At 37.4% G+C, this 26,174-nt stretch overlaps 1 protein-coding gene and 1 long non-coding RNA gene across 2 annotated transcripts; both read left to right on the top strand.

Moving 5' to 3' along the window:
• Positions 1–2,758: 2,758 nt before the first annotated feature.
• LOC131250062 (uncharacterized) lies at positions 2,759–5,991 on the top strand. The gene is made up of 4 exons (XR_009173028.1): positions 2,759–2,825; positions 3,199–3,341; positions 4,065–4,166; positions 5,440–5,991. It is a non-coding gene; the product is annotated as an uncharacterized LOC131250062 (long non-coding RNA).
• A 15,458-nt stretch (positions 5,992–21,449) lies between these two features.
• On the top strand, positions 21,450–23,353 carry LOC131249638 (nonsense-mediated mRNA decay protein 2-like). The gene is made up of 3 exons (XM_058250426.1): positions 21,450–21,597; positions 22,691–23,017; positions 23,103–23,353. The coding sequence occupies exons 1-3, from the start codon at positions 21,450–21,452 to the stop codon at positions 23,351–23,353; spliced, it is 726 nt and encodes a 241-aa protein (XP_058106409.1).
• Positions 23,354–26,174: the final 2,821 nt, after the last annotated feature.

Genomic DNA, 26,174 nt, shown 5'->3' with positions numbered 1-26,174 from the left:
GATCGAGTTGATAGCTTATCTTTAGTTGAGCTTGCGATCGTAAACAAACTACAAAATTTGACAAACTAAAATGTGCTTTAAGTATAAGCACTTACAATCTCCCCCTTTGTCAATTTCGTGACAAAACTCACTTAAATAGTAACAAAACTCAGCATAACACATTACAACATTTCAAACAACACAAATCTTTTGAGTTGATACTATTTATCTTGTTACTCCCTCTGAGATCATGCAACTGTATCACTCCCCCTGAGCACTTAATCGTATCTGCAAAAATATAGTTCATAGAGTGCATGCAAATATGTGTGTGCTCATAAACTTGAGAGAAATGATGATTGATCTCATATCCATATCACAAAAATATAATATATTTCTTTCCCTTTTTTCAATAAGTTGACAAAGGAAGAAGCAATCAATGAAGCACAATGGATATAGGAAAAATGAGCAAATACCATAAGGATTAAGTAGCATAAAGTAAGCATAACATAGTATCATATCCAGATGTATGTCAGCAAGAGTAAAAATATATCTCAAGTTATTACAGACAAAGAGAATTTAAATAGAATTAGTCAGAACTAGAGGAGGATGGTGTCACCATGTCAGGGTCATTAATCCTCAAACTCCTATTGAAACAATGAAAGTACTTTTTCATGTACTTCATTTGTTGTTTTTGAGAAACATGTAGGTCATCCACCTTCTTCTCTAAATTATCCAACCTCTCTGATAAATGAGAGGGTTGGAAGTCAAAGTCATTGGTATCATCAAATTCTTCCAGATCTGCAAAGATATCATTCATATTAACATCTTCAGGAGCACCTTCCTGATCTCCTCGCTGCTCAGGCCTTAATTCAAGTTGCATCATGTTGAGATTAACATTACCAAATGGGAGCACAGACTCTTGTGCTTCAGTTACAGGGATTTGAACATTATAGTGCAATGCAATGCAAGTCATGAGATATGCAAAAGGAATAAAGCCATTACAAGGATGAAGACAGTACTCGATGGTCTGATAAGTGATCAAAGATGAAAGACAGATACAGATACTAGAAACGACTGAATGAAGGATACACATCATATAGGGAGTAAGGTTTGTCTTATTCCCACCATGAGGATAAACATTCGAAGTGAAAATATGATGCAGGACATGGTATTTTGGAAGAAGATTATAGGTGGGGAGCGAGTTATGGTTATGCCAGGTTGCATTAAAACTACATAACTCCTTGGTGAGAGACTCTCTTTCTGTTTGGTATATATCTTTAAAGAATGGTGGAATAGAGATTCTCTCTTCCGCCATATCAATATCTAAGATAAATGATATGATGGAGGGGTTAATAGAAATTATGTCTTCCACTAACTGAATGAAAAATGTTAATTATTCTACAGCCGCAGTATTTATAGATGCATACAACCCTCTTGCGATAGACTGATAAGATGCATCACCCCACGCAAAAATATTTTCCCATCCTACCGCGGATAGAATTTCAACAAGACCAAATCGGGCAATATGATTTGTATTAATGGTGTGCTCAATGACAATATTACGGGTACGAAAATCCTGCACATTTTCTGGATCATTTTCTAGCAAACAGATAGAGTGGACAACCCGATTAGCTGATCGAGAGGAAGAACCGGTTTAAGGGCCTCGCACAGTACACTTAGAGCGAGATGCCATGATAGAAAATGACTATATTTTGTAAAAGAAATACCAACAAATGGAAGGAAAAGATCTAGATCAGATTTCTATAAAAAAAACCCCCAACAAATTAGGATTCTAGATTAAAGAAAGTGATGAAATCTACAATAATGCATAACAAGGAACTTAAATGCAGAAGAAAACTAAAAAATAATCACTTACAAGGACATTAGAGTGATGGGTTGGTCAAAGGAATCCACAGGTTGATAGAAGAAGATGAGAATGAAATGAAGGTTTTGAAAAAAAAAAGGTCCAATAAAACCCATTTACGCACGGTTCAACCAGCTCGAGCACGTCTTTGGCTAGTCGAACCAAGCGGTCAGCTTAGTATTAGTCAAAAAAACTTAAAAAAATTATAAAGAAAATGACATGAATAAACATTATCTTATTAAGGAAAAACTGTAAAACAACAAATTGCAATATAGATTAATTAATTAAGAAACACTGCATAAACCAATATCATTTTTTTAAATTAAAAAATCTGACACTATCAAGAGGTTTTGTCACTACCAAAAAAATGAGCAAAGGCTACGAATTATCGTAGATTTTAGCTACGGATATAAACCATAGCTATATTATATGGATTTAATCCGTAGCTAAATACTCTGACCTCACCATGGTAAAGGTACAAATTGATGGTCCGTTAGAAGTTCTACAGGGCCAACCACAATTTTTGTGTTTAATCTAAGCCGTCCATCCATTTTGACAGTTCATGTTAATGCATTAGCTCCAAAAAGTAGGTAAATTGAAAGCTTAAGTGGACCACACCATAGAAAACAATGGAGATTAAGTGCCTTTTGTTGATTTGTGGTGTAGTCCATGTGAGCCTTCTATTTGCCTCATTTTTTAGGAGAAAGCCCTAAAAAAATTGTTGAATTGAATGGATGTCACAGATAAATGACACACATCATGGTGGGCCACATGGAGCCCCTAGCATGACCGTTCGTCTTTAGTGCGCGTCCACACCCATAAAAAAACAAGTCCTGCTTGCTTTTTTTCATTCTCGCGCCCACACTAGGAAATACATTTCTCCTCTCGCTCCTTGCTCTCCATCTTCTCCCCACTTCTCTCTCTCTCTCTCTCTCTCTGTCTCTCTCTCTCTCTGAAGCTCGATTGAATCAGATTCACAAAGGTGAGGTATTTCTCTCTCTCTCTCTCTCTCTCTCTCTCTCTCCCTCTCAATCTCTCTCAATCTCAATGTTCATTTATGAATTTGGGGATTTAGTAATTTGTGGATTTCCAATTTGAATGTGGACCCGCATTTAGGGATTTGGGGATTTTAGGGCTTACAGATTTGAATGTGGACCCTGAATTTGGGTTTTTCTAATTTTACAAATTGGGGATTTTAGGATTTTAGGAATCTGAGAATTTTTAGAATTAGGGATTTCACCTTCCAGATTTGAGAGAGTGATTTTGGTCTCAAGTATAGTTGGAATGGGGTTGGAGGAGTGGCTACTTTGTGGCATTTGTTTGTTCCCTGTTTGTAATTGTTGTTGATTTCACAGATATGAAGACAACCCCCATTACCGCAGCCTTCATCCGCAGCCACCACTGCTGTAATCCACTGTTGCAACCTCTACACTCCACCAACGCCGCCACCTCCACCGATCGGCACCAACATTTGCCCCATCAAGAGCTTGGACTATAAGTAATATCCCATTCTCCTATGCATTTTTTATTTGGGTTTTAATGTTTTGGTGTTAGATGATTTTTTTGGGCATTTGGATTTGATTTAGGGGCGCTTAGATGCTGTAAAATCTGCAAGTCGTAAATCAATTGCCGGTAAATGGATTACAGGGCATGTTTGGATGCTGAAATTTCCTGTAAATGCAGCTTATAATTGATTTACAGCTTTTACCTGCATTTGAAAATCTTTCATTGGTGGGCCCACATGCTATGCTGGTCTGATGATTAAAACAATCTATGTTCTAGGTCCTATTTTATAAGTGAAATTGTGAGCATTTTACATTCAATGCATGATCCTTACCATCACTATGTGTAGATGAATTTAACAGATTGAAATTTCTTGTGGCTCACGCTCGACTCCAGAAATCGAAGGTCAGGTGCATCATTGAAATGTGATAATGGGACCATAGCTTATTCATGATACTTCAAAGAATATGGACAGTTAAAATTGTCAGAATACCTCATCATGTGGACTGTGAAGAGTTTGTTTTGGGTATGTTGTAACTCTGGATGGAGTTCTTCCTTTTTTATATTAGTTTTTTTTTTCTTTATTTATTTTTAGAATTGGAAAATGATTTATTTATTCTCGAGTGGTATACGTTTGTTTATTTTCATGAGGTGTGTTATCTGTTTTCTCAGTGCTACATCTTTCGCCTTTAATGCATTTTGTTCTGGCATTATTCAGGGTTCTGTAAATCTTGTACGGGATGCCACCTGCTGGCAGTGTGACCATGAGTGGCGGCAGGATATTGCTGTCGTCACAAAGTAGTTGTCAGGGATGTCTCCGGTATGCTTTCATGGATTTTCTACTTTGGCATTAGAACTTGCTAAATTCTAATTTGCATGCATCATTGATGTTTATATGACAATACTGGGATGCACTGTAATGATTCTTTAGTTGTATGATTATACATTTAAACAATTGACCTACTATACATATGAATTCATGAAGGATTCTTAATTGTTTAAGTCTTTTGATAGAAAAGTACTTCTCCGTTAAGAAAAAAGAAAGTACCTTTTGCTTCTTTAAAAAAGAGGAAGTGCCTTTCTGATTTTAATATTTTCAATGATTTGTTATATTTAGAATTTGTTGAAACACATTAATTTGATCTTCTCTTGCCATCCTGGGATTGTATGAAGCCTTGCGTCTCGCATCTTAGTTATCTGTTTTCAATTTGCTTCTTGAGCAACTTAAGCAGTCCTAGCTGTCCTACTTATCTATTTTTAGTCTATGTTTTGACTTTTACAAGTTAGATCTTGTATAAGTTGGCTAGGCTTTTGTCCAGCTCTACACTTAGCAGATTCTTTCAGAGGCCCCTCTCATCTACGACGTTTCATGTAATCGGGACTGATTTTTTTCTGACATTTTTGGCAAATATGAGGGTGATTATGATTCCTTACTGTGACTACTAGGAGCTAGACTCCTATTTTATAGTTCACTACTATCTCAAAATGATGATTTCTTCCACCATACACATGTATGAAAATTCAGACCAGCCAAACTACTGAGCCGATCTTGGATGGAGTAAGTTGAGCAAATGCTAATAACTATTTGACGTATGTCGTTAAATTGGTAATACTCACTGTGTTTCTTTTAACCACCTACCAATCAGATGGCTAGGATTGCCAAATAGTGTGATTTTCAAGAAATCCTCCACCATAGTGTTCCCCACAGTTTGGATGGTTGGAATAGCAGTATGTGTGCCATGTTAAGGAGGATTAGTTGGTATGGGACATGGGATTAGGTGGTATGGAATTGCACTTGTTCCATGTAAATTCCATCCAATGCTTGTAAATGACCAAAGGATTGGATGAATACAAGTATCATATCATCCAGTCCCAACAGTAGAAACTGCGGGATTTCTGGTGGAGATACATTGCAGCTTTCACAATTGGAATCCATTATTCCAATAGGCCTTGAGAACTCAACAATCAAACTACCATTCCACAATTTGGGTTTTTGATTTGTTGGGATTGTGTATTTGTTATTAGTGGTTTGGTTTTTTTGTTTTTTTAAATAATTTGCAAATGCGAATTCTTTGTGAATTTTGAATTTCTAGATTGCAGGGTGTACGGTTGCTCTACTGGTAGTGGTGGCTACTCTACTGGCAGCAGTGTCGTTCTACTTTGTGATTTTGATTATTATTGTTGTTATTTTCTTAAAGCAAGATTCTCACTTGAAATTCATTCCACCAACAAATCCATTGTAAATAGGGAATTATAGTAGGGAAATCCCCATTCCAAGAACTCTTTAATTTTTCTTGAATGCTGTTGATTTCTTGATGTAATTGGACCTAATAACTCTTTGGAATGATTCCATAAAGCATTTGATATATGTGACAAAGTTGAATTTTATTTTATGAAGCTTTTAGATGTTTGATCTTGAAACAAAAACATAAAAACTGGATATGACTCTGTTGGATTTAGAACTCCGTGCATCAAAACAGCCTTTATCTTGTTAACAAGCTTCGAATAAAGAAAATGGGAAAAAAGAGAGAAAATGACAATTCCTTAGTGACTATATGTGTGATGTTCGTTTGATAGGCTTCTTCTCTAAACCTTAACTTGGATTTGTTGTGAAATAATCTGAACTGATCAGGTGATCATACAAACAGGGCAACCAGTGATTAGTTTGCAATAAATTATCAATTTGTTTTAGTCAGGAGGTTATGGTTTTATTTTTTATTATCTTTTGCCAATAACAAATGCTTAACCACCCATTTGAAATGGTAAAGACTTAGAACTTATCTTTTTCCTCTTCTTTTTCTTTCATTAAAGGTAAGAGCAGCATATTTGTTTGGCGTGGATGCTTGTTATCCAAACCCAAAGGATTCTGAATGCCACATTAATGTGAACGTACCTGACACCTCTGTAGGGCATAATTGGAAGGTTTCTTTGTAGGTAGATATCTTTTGACAGCTGGTATTTACCATTGCCACCAATTTTCCTTGCATACTACAAGGAGGGGCCTATATTATCCCCAGATGGAAAGTTATGATATAGTGGTTCTTGATTCAAGATTGTTTATAGAGGACTTCAGAACATAAAGCAATCAGGTAAATCCAGTAATAATGGACTACACTTGAAGTAAACTAAGAAAAAAAGGAAAGTTAACCAAACTCTATTGGCATAGTTCATCCACAATTTCTCATTAGACTACATCTTTAATGAGTTCATTGTAAAACTACCTATCAGTCCGTGACTCAGATTCTTGACAGCTTTACTGCAAATAGTTATGATGCTGAAAATTTGGAAGGGGTAGAGTATTTGGAGGCCAATGACATCTCATCTGTTGCAGATCAGATAGGTTTAATTCCAAGGATTGTTTCTTTGTTTCTGTTTGATCGTGGTCCGACATTAATGGTCTATCCAATCATTTCAACTAAAGGTGGATTCCTTAAAAGAAACAGGTTGTACACCATTTCCATTGGCCACCTGTTCTCACCCCCCTGTTCTTGTTGAAGACAGCAGCTGTACATTGACTTCATCAATGGAGCAGAACACACATTAACCAAGGAACAGGAAAATGTTAGATCATTAACTATACTATCAGATTATTATTATTTTTTCTTTCAAGTTATTCATTGCTTTCAAATCTACATTTTATGTTTTGTGTAACATTCTGTAGCATTTGAAGTAAGAAACTAATTGATTATATATGTTTCTATAACCTGCATCCTTGGATCTTCAGATAGAAAAGTACAAGTGAATGGCCCACAGAGCACCGTCTAGTAGCGACTTGCTACTGACAACGCCAGTATGCAATTTGTGTCCAAACAACAAGCTATTTCATATTTCTAGTGTACCATTGGCTACTCATCCAAATTTGGATCCATATTTTCAAAGAATTGCAGATGGAGACTTGTCACTTATACTTACTGGGAGATCCATAACAACCATATCATTAAGGTCTTGTTTCTGATTCTGCTTTTGCTTCATGTACCTACTTTGAACATATGATCAGTGAACTGAGGCAAAATATTTATTTCTTACAATTCTGGTACTACACAGGGAAAGCCCAATTTTGTTCCATTTAATGAGGAATTGATGAAATTGACGTTGTAGATATTTCGTATGTCCTATGCTTTCAGAAATAGGTAAATGAGATTTGAGACTCTTGTTTCAATTTTAGAAATTTTCTTACTTCAATTTGTTGATGGTGTGCTTCCCATCGATTTGGATCTCACAGTTGTTCTTTGGCTGTTTCATCAATCAAAGATATGTTATCTCAAAAAAGATTTCCACTACAGAATTTGGCACTTACTACAATTTCTGTTTGGGTTCCTCATAAAATAGAGCATTTCCAGTATCATGGAGATTTTCTTAATTTTTGTTTGATATGTTTGGGTTTCCTCATAAAATGCATGCCAACATTAAAACCATGGTATCATAAACTAGTCATAACAGGCCATGTGCATAGTGGACGGTTATGAATGAGCATAATGAAGGGGCAATTGTTATTACCCATAGATATATATTCTTAGATCTTCTGAGCCAGTTCGGGTCATCTAGCTCAACCCATTGATGAGCAATATGGGTGGCTCAAGTCAGGTAGAGTTCAACCCAAGTCCAACCCATTTACTTAAATGAGCCATTTCTAACCTGAGCCTGACCCACTATCTGTTTGGATGCCTATAACTTTTTTGAGTTGTAAATGCATCACCTGAAAGTGAGTTTCATGTGTAAGTTATTTACAGGTAAGTGAAATTGCTAAAAAGCTATGACTTACCGCTGCGCTTCTAGCTAACTCACCTGTGGCTTACAACTTTGCTTCTTAATCACTCACTGGTGAGATTTCCCTTCAGTGGTGTATATATATATATATATATATATATATATATATCTTATTATTTCTTCTTTTTTAAGTTTTACTTCAAATTTGCCCTTGTGTTATCAATATAAACTACTGGAAATAGAAAATACGCTTAAGATATTAACACCTTAGCTTGATTGGCAAGTATTATAAGTGTGGCATAGAAGTTGTTAGATCAATATATGGGTGCATGATATTTGAAAATCTTTGTTGGTCTGCAAGTCTTGGGCTATAGCAATTTCAGGGCCTTACTATTGGCAAGATATAGACATTGAGGAATGGAGCCTCCGGCTTCTACTACTATCATCTGAGGACCTCAAAGGCCCAACTACAGTTTCGTTCATCGGCTCTCCATCTCCGGCCTCCCCAACGATGTCGTCTTCTCTTTCATCACTGACCGGTAAGTGAAAACACTCCCATCGGGATCACATTTCCTCAATTCGAGATTTTTAGGGTTCCTTTTAGTTAAACTACGGTAGGGTTCTTAGATTCATAGATTGTTGTTTTGGGTATTTGTTTCATTGTACTACTGTTTTTTTGTATTGTTTCATGAAATGCAAAGTACAGGGACCTTTTTTTAATTAAATTATGCTTTATTCTCTTCATGTGCCTTTAAAATTTTTGTGATGAATTGAGGAATGGTAATAGTAATCAAGAGTTGGAATTTAGGCATAGGAAAAAAAAGTATTTACTAGATGTATGAATGCACCAGACCAGCATGAGTTTTAGCCCATGTCACACTGACTGAGGTGCAACATTCTTTATATGTGTAATTCTGGTCAGTCACCCAAGCGATCAGTGTGATGCATGCTTAAAGTTTGACTAAGGATGCTTCAAAGATCCCCAAGATTGTAAGATCTGATTATCTAAACAATGGTTAATGAGAAGAGGAAAGAAAAACCAAATCATATTTTTTGTGCATGCACTGGTTTCTTTTATTGTTGAATTTGGAATTTTTATATCAATTGATCTATCAGGGCATATGTACTGGCAATGGTAAGAGACCCCATTATTGTTTCCTTTTATTTTAAAAAATAGCAAATGCTATGGCTATTAACCGTAGCCCTATATTTAAAACTGTAGCTATATCTAACTTTGGCATATAGCTACGGATCTAGTTATACTTTTAGCTACAAATATTATCCGTAGCTGTATGTACTTTTTGTTACAGAAAGTATTGCTACGGATTATATCTATAGCTATTGATATCTATAGCTACGGATTAAATCCGTATTCATAGCTTTTAGACCTATGGCTACGGCACCTACGACTACGGTCGTGCTACGGACGATAACCATAGCTATAGATCTTTAGCTACGGTTTTTATCCGTAGCCTTTGCCCCCTTTTCTAGTAGTGTGTTAGAATGTCTGCAAGCCATTTTTCGGTATTAATATATTCAAGTATAACAACCTTGCTTTTAACCAATTCTTTGATATAGTGATATCGAATATTAATGTGTTTAGTGCGAGAATGTTGAATAGGATTTTTGGATATATTTATTGCACTAGTATTATCACAATATAAATGCATTGTTTCTTGATCAATACTATAGTCTGCTAACATCCTTTTCATCCACATTAATTGCGTACATGCATTTCCTGTCGCAATATATTCAGCTTCAGTAGTGGATAATGATATTGAGTTTTGCTTCTTGCTCATCCAAGAGACAAGACAATTTTCGATGTAAAAACATCCACTTGTGAATTTTCTATCATCCATATTACTTGCCCAATCAACATCAATATAACTAGCAATTTTTAAAGATGTATCATAAGGATACCATGAACTTAAATTAATAGTACTAGCAACATATCTAATTATTCTTTTTACTGCAGACAGATGAAATTCTTTAGGGTTAGATTGATATTTGGCATATACGCCTATGCTGACGGAGATATTAGGCCTGCAAGCTGTTAAATATAAGTGACTACCAATCATGCTATGGTAAAGATGAGGATCAATGCTTTTACTTGTGTCATCTTTAGATAATTTGAGTGTTGTAGCCATGGGAGTAGCAAAGGTTTTACCATTCTCAAACCCAAATTTCTTAATTAGGTTTATCGTATACTTGGTTTGAGATATGAAAATTCCCTCTTCAAGTTGTTTCACTTGAAGTCCAAGAAAATAGTTCAGTTCTCCCACCATGCTCATCTCAAATTTTGATTTCATAAACTCTACAAACTTAGAAGAAAGGTTAGCATTTGTTGATCCATAGATAGTATCATCTACATATATTTGAACAATTAACAACTCTTCATTAATTCTTATAATGAATAGGGCTTTATCAACACTACCCATTTTAAAATTTTGACTGAGAAGAAATTTTGTTAATTTTTCATACCAGGCTCTAGGAGCTTATTTTAATCTATACAGGGTTTTTTTAAGATGGTATACATTGTTAGGAAGTTTAGGATCTTCAAAACCTTTAGGTTGTTCTACATAAACTTTTTTATTTAAATCACCGTTTAAGAAAGCACTTTTAACATCCATTTGATAAAATTAAAAATTTTTATGACATGCAATGGAGATAAATAGTTTGATGGATTCAAGATGAGTGACTGGAGCAAAAGTTTCATCATAGTCAACTCCTTCAATTTGGGTGTACCCTTGTACAACTAATCTAGCTTTGTTTCTTAAGATATTCCCAAATTCATAAGATTTATTTTCAAATATCCATTTCGTTCAAATCACATGTTTGTCAGATGGTCTAGGCACTAGATACCAAACATCATTCTTGATAAATTGATTTAGTTCATCTTGCGTAGCTAAAATCCAATTTTCATCAGCTAAGGCTTCATTTACATTTGATGGTTCTATCTGGGAAGTGAAGCATACATGATTACAAATGTTTTCAACTTGTCTTCTAGTTTAAACACCAGTGTGAGGGTTATGAAGAATTTGGTTAATTGGATGGTCTTTGACTAGTCTATTCTCAGTTGTATCTGGTTTTGATGAAGGTGTTGATTGATTGAATATAATAACCTCATCATCGTGTTTATCAGCTGGAATGATAGTTTGATCATTAATTACTATATTTATTGATTCTTGTATCACTCCGGTCCTTTTATTTAGGACACGATATGCTCTACTATTTAGAGCGTACCCTAAAAAAATACCTTCATCACATTTTGCTTCAAATTTTTCCAGATGTTCCCTATCTCGTAAAATGAAACATTTGCTTTTGAAAGTATGGAAATATTTTATTGATGGTTTTTTGTTAGACCAGAGTTTATAAGCCATTTTATTTAAACCCACTCTTACATATACTCGATTAATAATATAACAAGTAGTGTTGACAGCTTCAGCCCATAAATTTTTTGCTAATTTTTTACTATTAAGCATAACAGTCCCCATTTCTTATAAAACTCTATTTTTCCTTTCAGCTATACCACTTTGTTAAGGAGTTTTAGGAGCTAAAAATTCATGTAATATTCCATGGTCATCACAAAACTTCTCAAAATTGCTATTTTAAAATTCTATTCCATGATCACTTCTTATCTTTTTCACAAGCAGTTCTTTTTCCGTCTAGATGCGTTTAAATAACTTTTTGACTTCATCAAAAGCATCCGACTGTTGGTGCACAAAAATGTATGAAGTTTCTATTATACAATAAAGAAGGGGATTTTGAGAGATGAGAAGATATCAGAGATAAAGAAAGAAAGACATAAGAGAAAGGAAACCACGAGAAGAAGAGGTATGAAGGAAACACGAGGAAAAGGGAGGATTCATGACCTTTTTGCATAGACCCATGCAAAGGGTAGTGTTTGCGCGGGATCGCACAAACACCTTATGGGTTGTGTGCACCTGCTCAAAGGGAGCATGAGGAATATGGCTTGGACGGTTTGGATTTAATGGAAAGTGGGCCCCATGGCACAGAGTGGAGGGTTCGCACGTGTGGAGGCCTATAAATACCCCCATTCCCCCTCTCATTTGAGAGGTTGAAGATTCCGAGGAAGATCAGGTCTTTGGAAAAGAAGAGGAGCTTGAAGGTATTCAGGAGAAGAAGGAAGAGAAGCAAGTTGTGCTGGCCCGCATAACCAACAGCGCAGTTGTGTGGACCTACGCAACCAGTAGTGCAGTTGCATGGACTCGTGCAAACATTGTTGGTTGCATGAGCATCAATAAATGGACAGAAATGCTGCCGAAATGTAATCTTTTCTGCAGTTCTAGGGTTTCTCCGGAGGGAAGACATGAGATCATTGTCTTCCTCCCAATGAGATGACCAAATCATAAGCTGAAATGCTACCGGATTGGATATTCAAATTTGATATTCAAAATCTTTCAATTCTTCTGAATATTCTATCTTAGAATCAAGGGAAATCAAAGGATGTCACAAGCCGAAATGCTGTCGGATTGGATATTCAAACTCTTTCAATTCTTCTAAATATTATATCTTAGAATCAAGGGAAATCAAAGGATGTAAATGAACTAAGTATGAATAAATATGTTGATTGTTCTCTTTCTACTTTCTCTCTGTTATGATTGAATAAGATAATCTTCCCAAATTGAATGCATTTGTTTCTTGTCGAAATAAAATGGCCACTCTGCTGGGGACTTTATCTTATTTAAGAATAACATTGAGAAGGTTATGGGAACTTTTGTTGTAGTTTGGTGTCTTTTCGACGCCAAAATGGTGACTCTCAACGAGAACATCTTCCCCTTTAACTCTAAGATAGAATATTTCATTATCTAAATACTAATTTTGATTTTATATTCTTATTTGAAGGAATCAGAAGAAAACAAAATTTCAAATTACAATCAATGGCAAGCATAATGAAGAAGACGAACTTCTACTTCACAGCGAAAGGGTTTGTAGTAGGATATGCAACGAACCAGCCTATAAATCACAAAGCCCAGCTTACTACAAACAAGAATGACAAGCCCCGAAGCTATGGTCAAAGTTATATCTGCTTCGCCATTGGCACAAGAGAATGATGATAATTGGATTGTCATAGCATCTCGAAGAACAAGGGCCCGAAATACAGTAACTACCAAGATAAACTCATCTCTACATAAGATCAGGGGACCAGTAACACAGAAAATAGCTAAAAATAATCCTGAACTCACTCCTTCGGCCTTGTATCCAGGGAGATCTCTTCCTTCTTTGACATCATAAGATTTCCCGGCACTACCTGTTATGAAGACTCGATGGACAAGAAAAGAGAAAGGTAAAGCACTGGTGAATAATACAGTTTCTGTTTCACCTCAAGATATGCCTCAACAAGAAATTTCACGGTCAGCTGAATTTCGCAAAAGCACAGGTAAATCAAACGAAACTCTTCTTTCGATCAGTCCCGTTATATCGCTATATTCCTATTCTACTCCAACGACGGTGTCATCACAAAGCAGAGGCCACTGTAAACATGACAGGAATTAGTCAAGATCCCCCATCAAATGTTGATGAATGTATGGTTGAGATGGCCGAAGCTCAAAGAATCTTGATGGTGAAATGTTGAAGCCTCCGAGAGGCTTTGACCACTCTCGCTCACAACGTGGTTCAAGCAACAATCCCGCCAGTAATGGCCACTATGAACGAGCAAGAGCGACAACTTGAAGCTTCATTGCTGCAAAGAGTAGGATCGCACGGGTCTGCAGTTGCTAGGACAATAACGCAAGAGGAGATGCAACAGATGGTTGCAGACATTGTCAGAGAGCGTGAACATACTGGGAGGTTCTGATACAGAACACCATATCCAAGAGAGGTAGAAGATGTTCCATTTCAAGCTAACTTCAAGCAGCCAGATTTTCAAAATTTTAAAGGAGATGGGTCTCCAGAGGAACATCTCGTACACTTCATCACCACTATGGGGAATTTCTCCACTATTCCTCAATATTGTCTGTGGTTGTTCGGATCTTCTTTAACAGGCAAAGTATTTCGATGGTATTCTAGTTTGGCGCCCGAGTCAATAAGAACTTGAGAATAGATGCAAGATGTATTTATATCCAATTTCTTCTCATTAGAACGCGACGTTAGTATTGCAAAATTGGTCTCTATCAGACAAAGCGAAAATGAGCCCAGGGAGAAATTCATTGACAGGGGGAAGACCTTGGGGGCTTCATGTGGACAGTTACCAGAAGAGAAAGAGCAAGTGAACATGTGTTTGAATTTTATGGAACCAAGAATTGCTTTCAGACTCATGAGTGCTGATATAATAAAGACTTTCTAAGATCTTGCAACAAAAGCGCACGCATTGGAATTGATGGCCAGGAAAATGCTAGCCTTTCAGATTAAGACAAAAAGAAGAGAACCGAATAGATTAATGGTAAATACCATTAATTAAGAAAAGAAAAAGAATATTTTTACAATAAGCAAGAAACAAGGAAGAGAGAAGATTTAGATCGATATAAGGATCGAGTAAATGATAAACGACCATACGACTCTTATAGGGAATACGCATTTGATAAAGAAGATATGTTGCCAATGATAGAACAATTACTTGCCGCTGAAACTATCAGCTTACCTTCAACGAGATATCCAGAAGAAGTCGAAATGACTAAAGAGGAAAAATATTGTCATTACCATCATTGTTTAAGACATCATACAGAAGATTGTTTTACACAAAAAAATATACTGAAGAGGATGATAAAACAAGGTGAGATAGTGACAAACAGGAATGAAGGGCAGGATAAGAAAGTCACTGTGAACATGTCATTTGCAAGAGATCCGACAAAGAACTGGAAAGATAAAGAGAAGGCTGTTGTGATAAGGGAATGGCCGGCAGTAATGGATTCACTCAGAAATTCTTGTTATAATTCACAATTTGTTGAATTATCCTTAAAAGAAGTCAGTCATGGATTAGCTTCTATTCGCAAAAGAAATGATGAACCAGTCGGAGAATTCATTAATCGATGGAGAATCTTGGGGGCATCACACTTGCGATTGGTGAAAGAAGAAAATAATAAGTTGAGTTATGCTTGGAATGCATAAGGCCAAGTATTGCGTTAAGTCTCATGGATTCGAATATATAGACATTTCAAGATCTGATTGAAGAGGCTTGTAGTTTAGAAAGGATTATTGCAAAAGTGTCTGACTTTTATATAAGCCAGTTGGTTCCAAACCTCAGAAGAAATTCAACTGATATGACTAAGGAAGAAAGAAAAACGAAGAATCGACAGAATGAACAAGGAAGTTCAGATACAAGAAATATGAATGAACATACAACCAAGAAAATGAAGAAATAATTTGCACAGCCTAAGGGTTGTAGGAGGTATTCATTTGATGAAGATGATATACTCCCTATGTTGAACAAATTATTGGTAGCCAAAAAGATCAAATTGCCATGGCCAAAACGTCCAAAGGAGAAGAAGAAAATGAGTGAAGGTGATTATTGTTACTACCATCGTTTCCTCGGACATCGAACGAAGAACTATTTTAGCTTGAAGAACAAGTTACAGAAGATGATTGATAAAGGTGAAATCGCTATAAGGAAAGTATATGAAATAAAAGAAGAAATAAGAGTACACAGGCTTGATTAGTTCAAGACTGAGGGCTATACTAATCTTGGATATTTGTTAAGAATCGTAATATCATGATTTTGATTACGAAGATTATCAGAACAATACTTCCTAATCAAAATGAGGCATGACGAGTAGAAAGATGAAAGGATGAAAGGGCTGCAAAAGATAAATTCATGTATTCCTCTTCATGTGAATGAATAAAAAGAGGCACAAATTTTCGAGCAAAGTAAATTTCCAAGCAAAGCTTCTCAAGCATATCGGACATATCAAGATTATGCAGTGATGATTGTTACTGCGCATTGATGATTGTTGCTAAGCATTGATGATTGTTGCTACACATTGATGAGTGCTGCTACACATTGATGAATGCTGCTAAGCATTGATGATTGTTGTAAGATGATTGTTGTAAAGCGTCGATGATATCGCCAAAATCGTCAAGTGTCAATGATTATTACCATATTATCGTCAAGCACCAACAATTATCCATCGCCATCGCCATTGCTATCGCTAAGCATTGATGATTATCACCAAAATTAACAACTATTGTTGTCATCATCAATCGCTCATACAAGCTTATCTTATCAAAATTTCTATTATCGCCAAGATGATAAACTATTTTAAATATAACAAGAATATTGACAGAACATTATCAGTAATGGCGAAATATCAATTATTGATTCATTATTTTTGGCAGTGGAATAAAACTATATGGCCAACCACATATAAAGTTGACGCCAGGGATGGAAACTTATCATTTAAGGCAACCTAGCCAAGCCCTATATGGCCAACTAAGCATAAGACTTACCATCATCGGCAACATATATATTATTTAGGCAGCAGTGAAGTCTGTGGCCCTAAAAAGCTCGTAGAGAGCTTCATGTGCACCCATGCAGGCAATTGATGAAGCAGTCACAAAAGATCCATGCCGTTTGTGTAGCTTCCGACAGCATCACGGGGAAGGATGAAAATACCCTCCCGTGAATGGATCCGACCTTGCATGCGAAGAAAAAGTGACTCTCTGAAGCAAGATGACTCCCCAGATCCCTAGCTTGATTTCAGTAGTAACGCATGAGGACAGGTCTCTGAAGCAAGATGACCCCTCATTGATGGACTGACAGCCTTGGATTTGGTACCTTAAGGTAGCCTTGTGCACCCCGTGAACTCTAAAGAGTTACTATGGCAAACCCTGTGCATAAATCCCATCGAGTTCACGGCCCTGGTAGCTTTATTAGGCCCCTTTGATAGATCGCGATTTGTGAACTCCCCGGCCGCGATAAGTCCGCCGAACTCTAGAGAGTTACAGCGACCATTCGTGTAAGACCCGACTCTTGCATGAGTCTAAGAAACTACTTGCTCCACTACTTAAGAGCTTAAACTGGTGAAAAGTTGTGTCTAGTCAAGTCTTGTCCAGTTATGTCTTGTCCAGTCAAGTTTAGTCCGGTCCATTCTAGGTATGGTCTGTCAAAGTCGGTCAAAATGCACTAGCTCTATTATGCAAGAGTTTAAACTATGTGTAGCATGTGTTGCATTCAAAATGCTGCAAGAATACGTGATCATCTATCTGTTAGAAATGCGCTCAAAGATACTGCTTGATATGATAACAAAAATCATGAAGTTTTCATATTTAGCATAAATGGATATACGATATACAAAATGTGTTTCTTTTGAAATAGGTACATATTATGGTTACATTGAGATTGATCAAGATATTCGATATCTCTATTCTAAAGCCAAGTATTTTAAAATACATTTATTCATCTGAAGAAGATGAGTCTTCAATGATAATATGTTTCTCTTTCTGAAGGGGACAACAATGCCTTCTTGTTCCCTACCTTTCTGATGTCGAAGTAATATTATTTCTTAAAATCTGCAAAGGAGGGGGAGAATAAAATTACAAATAATTATCATTCTCTTCCGAAAAATCTGAAGATTCACGAGTGGTCTTCAAAGGCGTACCAAAGGCTATTTATCCCTCGAGAGTATCAGCAGGTTTTCTTTTAGAAATATTATCCACAGAAGAAATTTTTATGCAGAGTTGGCTTGGAGAGGGGGCATGATTTTCTTCTTCGAAATAGCCAATGTCTTGGTCTTTCTGGAATCTCTTAAGCAAGGAGGAAGAATCCAGATGGCATGATCTACTGGATAGCAATATTCCACTAAAATACTAATGAACCCATCACTGCATCCAAGAATAAGAAACGCTAAAAGGGTAATTATATCCAGAAATTATGAAATGCAAGTCGGTATGAACGTTCAAGAGCTGCTTCAATGTCAGAGCCTAATTATATGGCCCAATGTTGTAATTTCTCATTGCTCTGGTAGCAATATCGCAAGTCTTCAAAACGGTCTGATTAAATTCGAATTGGAATGTTCACCAAATGAAATGGAATCATCATCAACGACTGCTATGTTGTCAGGATAACTAGAGAAAGGGAATTGATAAAAGTTGATAAGATCATTGCTTTATGTTTTTCTAGTAACCATTCCATTCGACTTCTAAATCATCTTTCTCAATTGATAATGTTGCAGAGGAAGGTGATCAGGGTGATTAGGGTTCGAATACGCTCTACCACAGTCAGTAAATGTCCAAAGGGAAGCATACTCTCACCAGCTTATGAAGAAGTGTCCTGGGACACAAACAAGAAAAGATTCAGAAGAAGGATCCTTAGAACCTGAGACAATGTCTTTGGGAGCATGATATAATGAGCAACGAACGCAACATATGCAATGCAAATCATGCTGACAAGCACAAAGATGAAATGACTAAATCATTATCATATTACAAATCTTACAATTATTCTAAAAGCTTTCAGTATATTCCAAAATTATCAATACTCCATGAAACCAAATTGGAAAGTTATGATATCTTGAGATACTATTTCTGGTAAATTTGGCAGGAAAGATTACCATTCGAAATTTTGGATTATGTAGACTATGAATAAGGGAGACAATCGAAGAGATTGTTGCAGTAGGAGAAGCATTAAAGAACAATTCCCTAGCCCCAAACTATGACAAAAGTTTCTATTACTCTCTCAATGTTAATATTAATAAGATAAACTCCCCAGTAGAGTCACCATTTTGTTTCGACAAGAAACAAATGCATTCGATTTGGGACATTTATCTTATTCAATCATAACGGTAAGAGAGTGTGAAGAGACAATCATCATTTATTTATATATATTAAGTTCGTTTACATCCTCTGATCCATTGATTCTAAGTAAGAATACTTAGAATGTAAAGTTATAAGAGTTTGAGTATTGAATCTCGATCTAGATATTAAATTCGACAGTGTTTCGGCTTGCGATTATATCATCTCATCAAGAGGAACATAATCGTCTCATATCTTTCTTCTGGAGAAAATCCTGGAATTGAGGAGAGAGAATAATTTTGACAGCATTTAGGTCCTTTAATGATACCCACGCAACCAATATGGTTTGCCTATGACCGCGCAACCGATATGGTTTGCATGGACTAGCGCAACTGACTTCCCTTCTTTCTTCCCTTGAATACCTTCAAAATATCTTCTTCTTCGGAGGTCAGATCTTCCTCAGAGTTCTTGACGATGCAAATGAGAGGGGAAGTGGGATATTTATAGGCCTCCACACGTGCAAACCCTCGATCTTTGTGCTATGGGGCCCACCTTCCAACAGATCCAACCATCCATCTCAATTAGTTTGAATCAACCATTACACTGGTGCGCGCAACTAGCTCAAGGGTTTGCCCGGCCCCGCACAACCAATAGGGTTTGCACGGGTTCATGCAAATGCTATGAAAGTTGCATTTCTTTATCTTTTTCTCTTCATTCTTCCTCCAATTCTTTCTTCCTCCTTCATAATTCTTCATCATTTTTTATGCCTCAATAGATGCCCTCTTGATCCTTTCTTTGTTTTTCCTAAAAAATAAAGAAGGATCAATCATCCAATTGCTCCCAACATCGCTTGTGCACAACCACACAAAGGGGTTATCGGGTATGGTTATCAGGTCCCATGGCCTACAAATACTGAGCCCACTCTTTACTCTTTACTCTTTCATTTTCTGCATAGAAGCTTTGCTAGTTCAACGATTCCCCTCGCAACAACACTGCTTTGCGCGGACCCACGCAATGGACTTTTCGTTTGCGCAAGGCCTTTATACTCTGCACTGTACCATGCAACCGCATTCATTTGAGTGGAGTCATGCAACTATCCTCTACTTAGTAAAATTTTCCTTAGTGCTTGTCTTCTAAAACATTTCCTCCTAAGACAGTCCTAATCTTTCACCTTCTTCAGTTCACCATGGCTAGAGAACCTTACACCTCATCAAACCATCCACATCACAGCCTTCTCATCAAGATCTATCAAACCCTTCGTCTTCTCCTGCTGCTGAACCATCTCTGCCACCATCTTCCAAACAACCACAGAAGAAACATTTTAAAACAACTAGTAAATGCCATTCTTACATAAAGAAGCCTGTTCTTCTGACCTTCAACTTTTCTGACCGCATCGCGACACTACCTTCCCCAATTCACAGAGCCATAACAATGGGTAATATTGAGTAGCCTCCAAAACATGGTCACGAATTTGACTGGGAAGACTGGTCGAAGAGTACAACCCATTTACCGACCATGAGCCAGAAACCACCAACCATAGAAAGAACTCCTCCCCCCTCCAGATCAAAGAAGTATCACCATAATAAAGCTGAGTAATTCAAGGAGAAGATTAAGGAACACAATAAGAAAATGTTGCAAAACTCTTGGGAGTTAATTTGAGTAATTGAGGGTATCATGAAATTCAATAACCCTCACAGAGATGGCATGATTGTAATCCCACTAAGTCTCCATCGCCACCAATCTATACTCAATTGTGAGCCTTCAGACCATATAGACTGAGAGAAGCTGGAGTATACAGAATCCTAAGTGTCAAAAGAACCTTAAATTCTAGAAGGAATCCTATTAGCAAGGAAACCAAGGCAACAAATTGGTGAAGTCCACTCGATGATTTTTCTTAATCCCTCCTGTAACCCCCATGCCTTATTTCCTACTTATTTTTATGAAACGATCCAGCAACGTTTCAGGGGTTGGGAACCACTCCGGTCCCAAGAAGAATTCAGCACAAGGGGCCTCCCTACTTCTCGTGCTTACTATTCCGACTGGGCAGTGGCAATTCTGGCAAAGCATTCGAAGACCCTGATTAAAATTGATCTATATAATGTGATAGAAGTTACCTTACAACATTTCTATGAGAAGCCCTCCATATTAAAAGGATTTCTCAATTACTAGTCGTCCACGACCAACTCCTTCCATTTTCCTGTCAGCAAAATGAGTATTACTCTTTGGGACCTTCATCGGATCGCTGGTCTTCCCCTGACCGAAAATTTTTATGATGAATTCATGCCTACCAACGAAGAATTGGCGTTCATCTCTTCACTAGGCTGGGTGACCTCAATTTCAGAAACCACGACAGAACTTTTCAAAGAGATGGCCAAATTTCCAAATATTCACAGATTTCTCCCTACAATGGCTCGCGCACTTTACTAGAGATTTTCAGTAATTCCCCCCTTCGCAAACTAATTATCTCTTATTACATTTGATTTTTTATACTTCTCGACACTTATCCTTTTTTTTCCTTCCTTTCTTTAGGTTCAGCAGTTGCCATTCATAGGAACTAACGAACCTCCGTGAAAATATAAGAGAGCATGCGTAGTATAACCTCTATGGAGAATTGACAGCATTTATCATATACTGGTTGAGTGTAGTCATTCTTCCTAGCTCCAAATGGGTAGACGCCATTCATCCAACAGTATTTGTTGTTGCCATCGCAATGGCAGAAGGCCACAAGCATTCCCTTACTCCTCCAGTCCTGTGTTCCATCTATAAAGCCCTTGGGGAAGTGGCAACTCACGTAAAGAGTCCTGCCATCGATGCTTCTTCAACATACACTCCATGGCATTACATCATCAGTTGGCTGGGTATTTATTTTCCATGGACCTTTGAAGCTCCGGAAAAGGCATATGTCCACCCTTCTCACATCCCTCTATGGTTCTTCTAGAAAAGGGTTATGGCCAATAGATCGTACGACTGGGTTATCAACAAGATCATGGATACTGATACTATCGATTATTTCCAATTCTACCTATATCGATATACAGAGGATACAAACATGGTAGATATTGCATCACTCTCTCCGGTGAAAGCGCATTTTACCTGACCATTCGATCTTGCAGCCCCCCACTAAGAGAAAGAGTAGAGTTCTAAAGAGAAACTTACTATCCAAACTGATTCACCAATTAATTAGGCTTCGATCAAGGCATTCCTGAAGACTGTGGATTGGTGACAAGGAGAATGCGCAGCTATGGAACCGACCCATATAATTGGGTGATGATATGGAAGCAGTTGTTGGGCGGTCCTGTCAGATCTACTTTCGTGATCCTAGGTAGTAATTGAGTAACCCGGGCGTCTTATGGCTATATGAGATAGTGGGTTCATCAATCATACTTGGTTAATAACTTCTGACATGTAGATGAACCAATTTGGGTTTCACTTGAAAATTTAAAGAAGGAATTGGCTTTATTCCGGAGAAGAGTCATGCCCCCTTTCATGGTCATATTTGTAGAAAGATATCCCTAGAAGAGCCAATTTGCAAGAGAAAACCACTCAATACTCTTAAGGGATGGATAGCCCATGGGGTTGTCATGAAGTTCGAAAAGATTCCCCGAGATCGCGTCAATATAGCAGTTGAAGATGTGACCGAAGTTCCCTCTCCTGCTTAAGAGAATGTTATTGCAAGTCAAGATGATTTGGCTCCTTCCTCTGCTCCTCAACCTGCTCGCACTACTCCGCCTTCTCTAATGAGAAGATCTCGGTCGCGTTCCCAATCCTCTTCTCCCTAAGAAGGAATTATTGCTTTAACTTCTCCAATGACAAGATCTCAGTCGCGTTCCCCAGCTCCTCCTCCCTAAGAAGGAATTACTGCTTCAACTTCTCTGGTCCCAGCTAATGAAGATCTTCATCTAAGCAGCAGCAAAATTTCTCTTTCTAAAGGGAAATAAGTTGTAATTGAAGAAATAGAGGAAGAAGAACTAGAGGAAGAAAGCTCATCCTCGTCAGCTGAAGATACTACTTCTGTTGAATATGACACTGAAGAAGATGACGAAGAAGCTGATGATAATGATGATGATGATTTTAAAGAAGGAGAAGTTAATATCAATGATGAGGATGATGCTGATGTTGTTATGAAAGGTGTTCCTGCTAATGAAGGACATCCCTCATCGATTCCTCAAAATGTCGAAACTGAAGGTCCTTCTACTGCTGATGTTCCTGCAAAAATTCCAACAATAGAAGAGGAAGATGAGGAACCTTTGGGTTATGGTGAATATGGATATTCACCAGGTAAAATTTTCCTGCAATTTTATCATTTAATCTTCCGCTCGTTATGACTACTTTATCATTATTGTTATTTTCTTTATTTTTTTAGGTAATTATGCTACTGATGGCAGAACAGGCGATACTCCTCCTGAAGCACAATCGGCTCTGATGAGATTTTCCTTGGTTCCCCTTGTAGCACCGAAGGTGGTAGCCTGTGAGATCATTTTTCCAGTGGAACCCATTGACTTACCGACTCCAGCAACTATTGATTCTAGCACCAAAGCTAGAGCCCCTTCTTTTACAGATATGAGGGAACTCGGTCCTTCTTCTGTCAAAGAGACACAATATCTCACTGCTTAAGTTCTTGCGGAAGGTATAATTTATTTCCTTCTTCATTTTGTGATTCTTTATCATTTACTTTCACAGCTTTATTATAACTTCTCCCCTTTACTATTTTGTAGGAAACCCTCCTCGGAGTGGCACAACTAGCTCTGATTCTGTAGCCACAGTTTACAATCTATTGTCTTTTGAGAAAATCCCACCATATAAGTTAATGTTAATGAAGAATTCCATGTTGATAGATGTCCATATGTTTAAAGATCCCGATCAATGGTCGGATCTAAACATTGCTATAGAGGTTTTGAATAGTGCCGCAAAGATGGCCAAACTTAATGTTTCTCCTTTATGCGATTCTTTCTTAATTTCATGATTCGGTTATCGCGTTAAAATTAGCAAAAAGCATAGTTGTTGCTCTGAAGATTCTGGAATATGGAAGACAGCTGGCATCTTCCAAGGAGAAAGCTTCCCAAATTGCTTATGTCATTTCCAGATATGATCAAGAACAGTTATCCCTCCAAGATTAACCAAAAGCCTCTATCGATAATATAACAAAATTCAGAATCAGATTACACTTATGAATAAGGAAATTCAGCAGGAGGAGTTGAATATAAAGAATATCCAGGAGAAGATGTAGGCGAATATTCATTCTGCAGATGTCGAACGATCTGAGCTGATTAAAAATGAAGAACTGATTGCCTCTTTGAAGAGGAAACTAGTCGGTGTTCCTGATCATGCAAAAATTATCTTTGAGGCTAAATAAAAACACGTTGTAGCTTAGGATCAACTCACAGAAGATTTAAAAAAATATTTGGCAGCACTAGGCATGGCAGAAGAGTTATAAAGACTTTGTTCTATTTTCTTTTATGATCAGATGTAATTTTCTTTTGAACTACAAGACATATAAATGCATCTCAATGTTTTGGGATACTAATTTCTTCTGAGAGTTTTCTCTTTTTTTTTAATCATGCTTGTTAATATGGGATTTCCTATATGACTTGCTTTAATAAGCAGAACTAGATTTTAGTTTAATTAGATAGCCACACAGTTTGAGCTCTTGAGTAGTGGGGCAACATAGTTTTTTAGACTCATAAGTAGTTGGAGTCAGGTCTTACGTGAATGGTCTCTATAACTTTCATGAGTTCACTGGACTTATCACAACCAGAGAGTTCACAAACTGTGATCCATCAGAGGGGCCCAGTGAAGCTACTGAGGCCGTGAACTCAGTTGGATTTACCCACAGGGTTGGCCGCAGTAACTCTCTAGAGTTCACGTGGCACACAAGGCTACCTTAGGGTACCAAATCTAAGGTCGTCAGTCCATCAATGAGTAGCGTAAAAAACCTTCCTCATTCGTTAACTACTGAAATCAAACCAGGAATCTGGGGGGTCTTATGCATGGTTGGCCTATCTATGGACAATGGCCAAAGAGCGCATAGTGCTGCTCACTTTTTCTTCATTTGCAAGGTCGGACCCATTCATAGGAGGGCACTTTCTTCCTTTCCCCATGACGCTGTTGGAAGCTATATAGCATTGGTCTCACGCGTGACTAGCCACTGTGGGATTTTTGACCATTGTAGGTCTTTTAGTCATTGGCTTCATCCGCTGCCTGCATGAGTATGTATGTGATGGCCTATATGGGCTTTTTAAGGCCACTGGCTTCTCACTGCTACCCGAATAATATATGTATATTGCCGATAATGGTGGGTCTTATGCGTAGTTGGTTGTGTAGACTTGGCTAGGCTGCCTTATATAATAAACCACCATCGCTGTCGTGAATTTTATATGTGGTTGACCATATAGGTTTATTCCACTATCATGAATAATGAACCAATTATTGATATATCACCACCGCTGATGAAGTAGTTTTGAAAATGTCCATGTTTTATTTAAAATATCGTATCAGTTTGGCGATGATAGCAATTCTGATAAGACTTGTTTGACAGTGATAGTGATTGTTGGTAATTGTCGATAATCATCGGCACTTGGTGATGGTTGACGATAATATCATTTTGACGATAACCATCGGCACTTAGTCTTAATATGCTTGATATGCTTGAGAATTCGCCCTTTATTCATATATGAATGAAAGAATACAAGGCTTTGCCTTTTGAGGCTGTTTCATCATTTCACTTCATAGTTGCCCCCTTTCGATATAGAAGCACTATTCTGATAATCTTCTAGATTAAAATCATTTCTACTATCAGGGACGATATTTCTTGAGGAAGCGACCATTGACTGGTATACTAATGCCTCGTCCATCTTGATCTATAACTCTGTATACCCCATTAGAATATACTTCTATTATGATGTATGACCCATCCCATTTAGGGTCGAACTTGCCCTCGGTCTTCCGGGTGACTGCTATTGGCCTTTTCAACATCAAAACTAGATCACCTTTCTTAAAAGAGCGATGCTTGACTTTCTTATTGAATGCCGTGGAAATCCTTGCTTGATATAATTGCAATCGTTGTTGAGCTGCCAGCTGCTTTTCATCGAGCAAATCAAATTCTGCCAACCTTATTCTTACATTCTCATCATCTGTAATTTACTGATGCACTACTACTCTAAGTGATGCACTTGTGTTTCAATCGGAATGACAACCTCTACACCGTAAACCAGTAAATATGGCGTGGCCCTCGTTACCATCTGATGAGTAGTCCTATAAGCCCATAGAGCCTCTTACAACTTCTCATCCCAGTCACGCTTATTTCTTATCACCGTCTTCTTCAGTATTTTCACAATCATCTTATCGAATGCCTCTGCTAATCCATTGGCCGGTGGATAGTAAGGTGTCAAAAATGAGTGATGAATATTGAACTTTAAACACAACTTCACCATACCCC

Source organism: Magnolia sinica, chromosome 6 (assembly GCF_029962835.1).
Source record: "Magnolia sinica isolate HGM2019 chromosome 6, MsV1, whole genome shotgun sequence".
NCBI classification, from domain to species: Eukaryota; Viridiplantae; Streptophyta; class Magnoliopsida; order Magnoliales; family Magnoliaceae; genus Magnolia; species Magnolia sinica.
The sequence above is the reverse complement of the archived record's forward strand: the minus strand, read 5'-3'. Positions and strand labels throughout refer to the sequence as shown.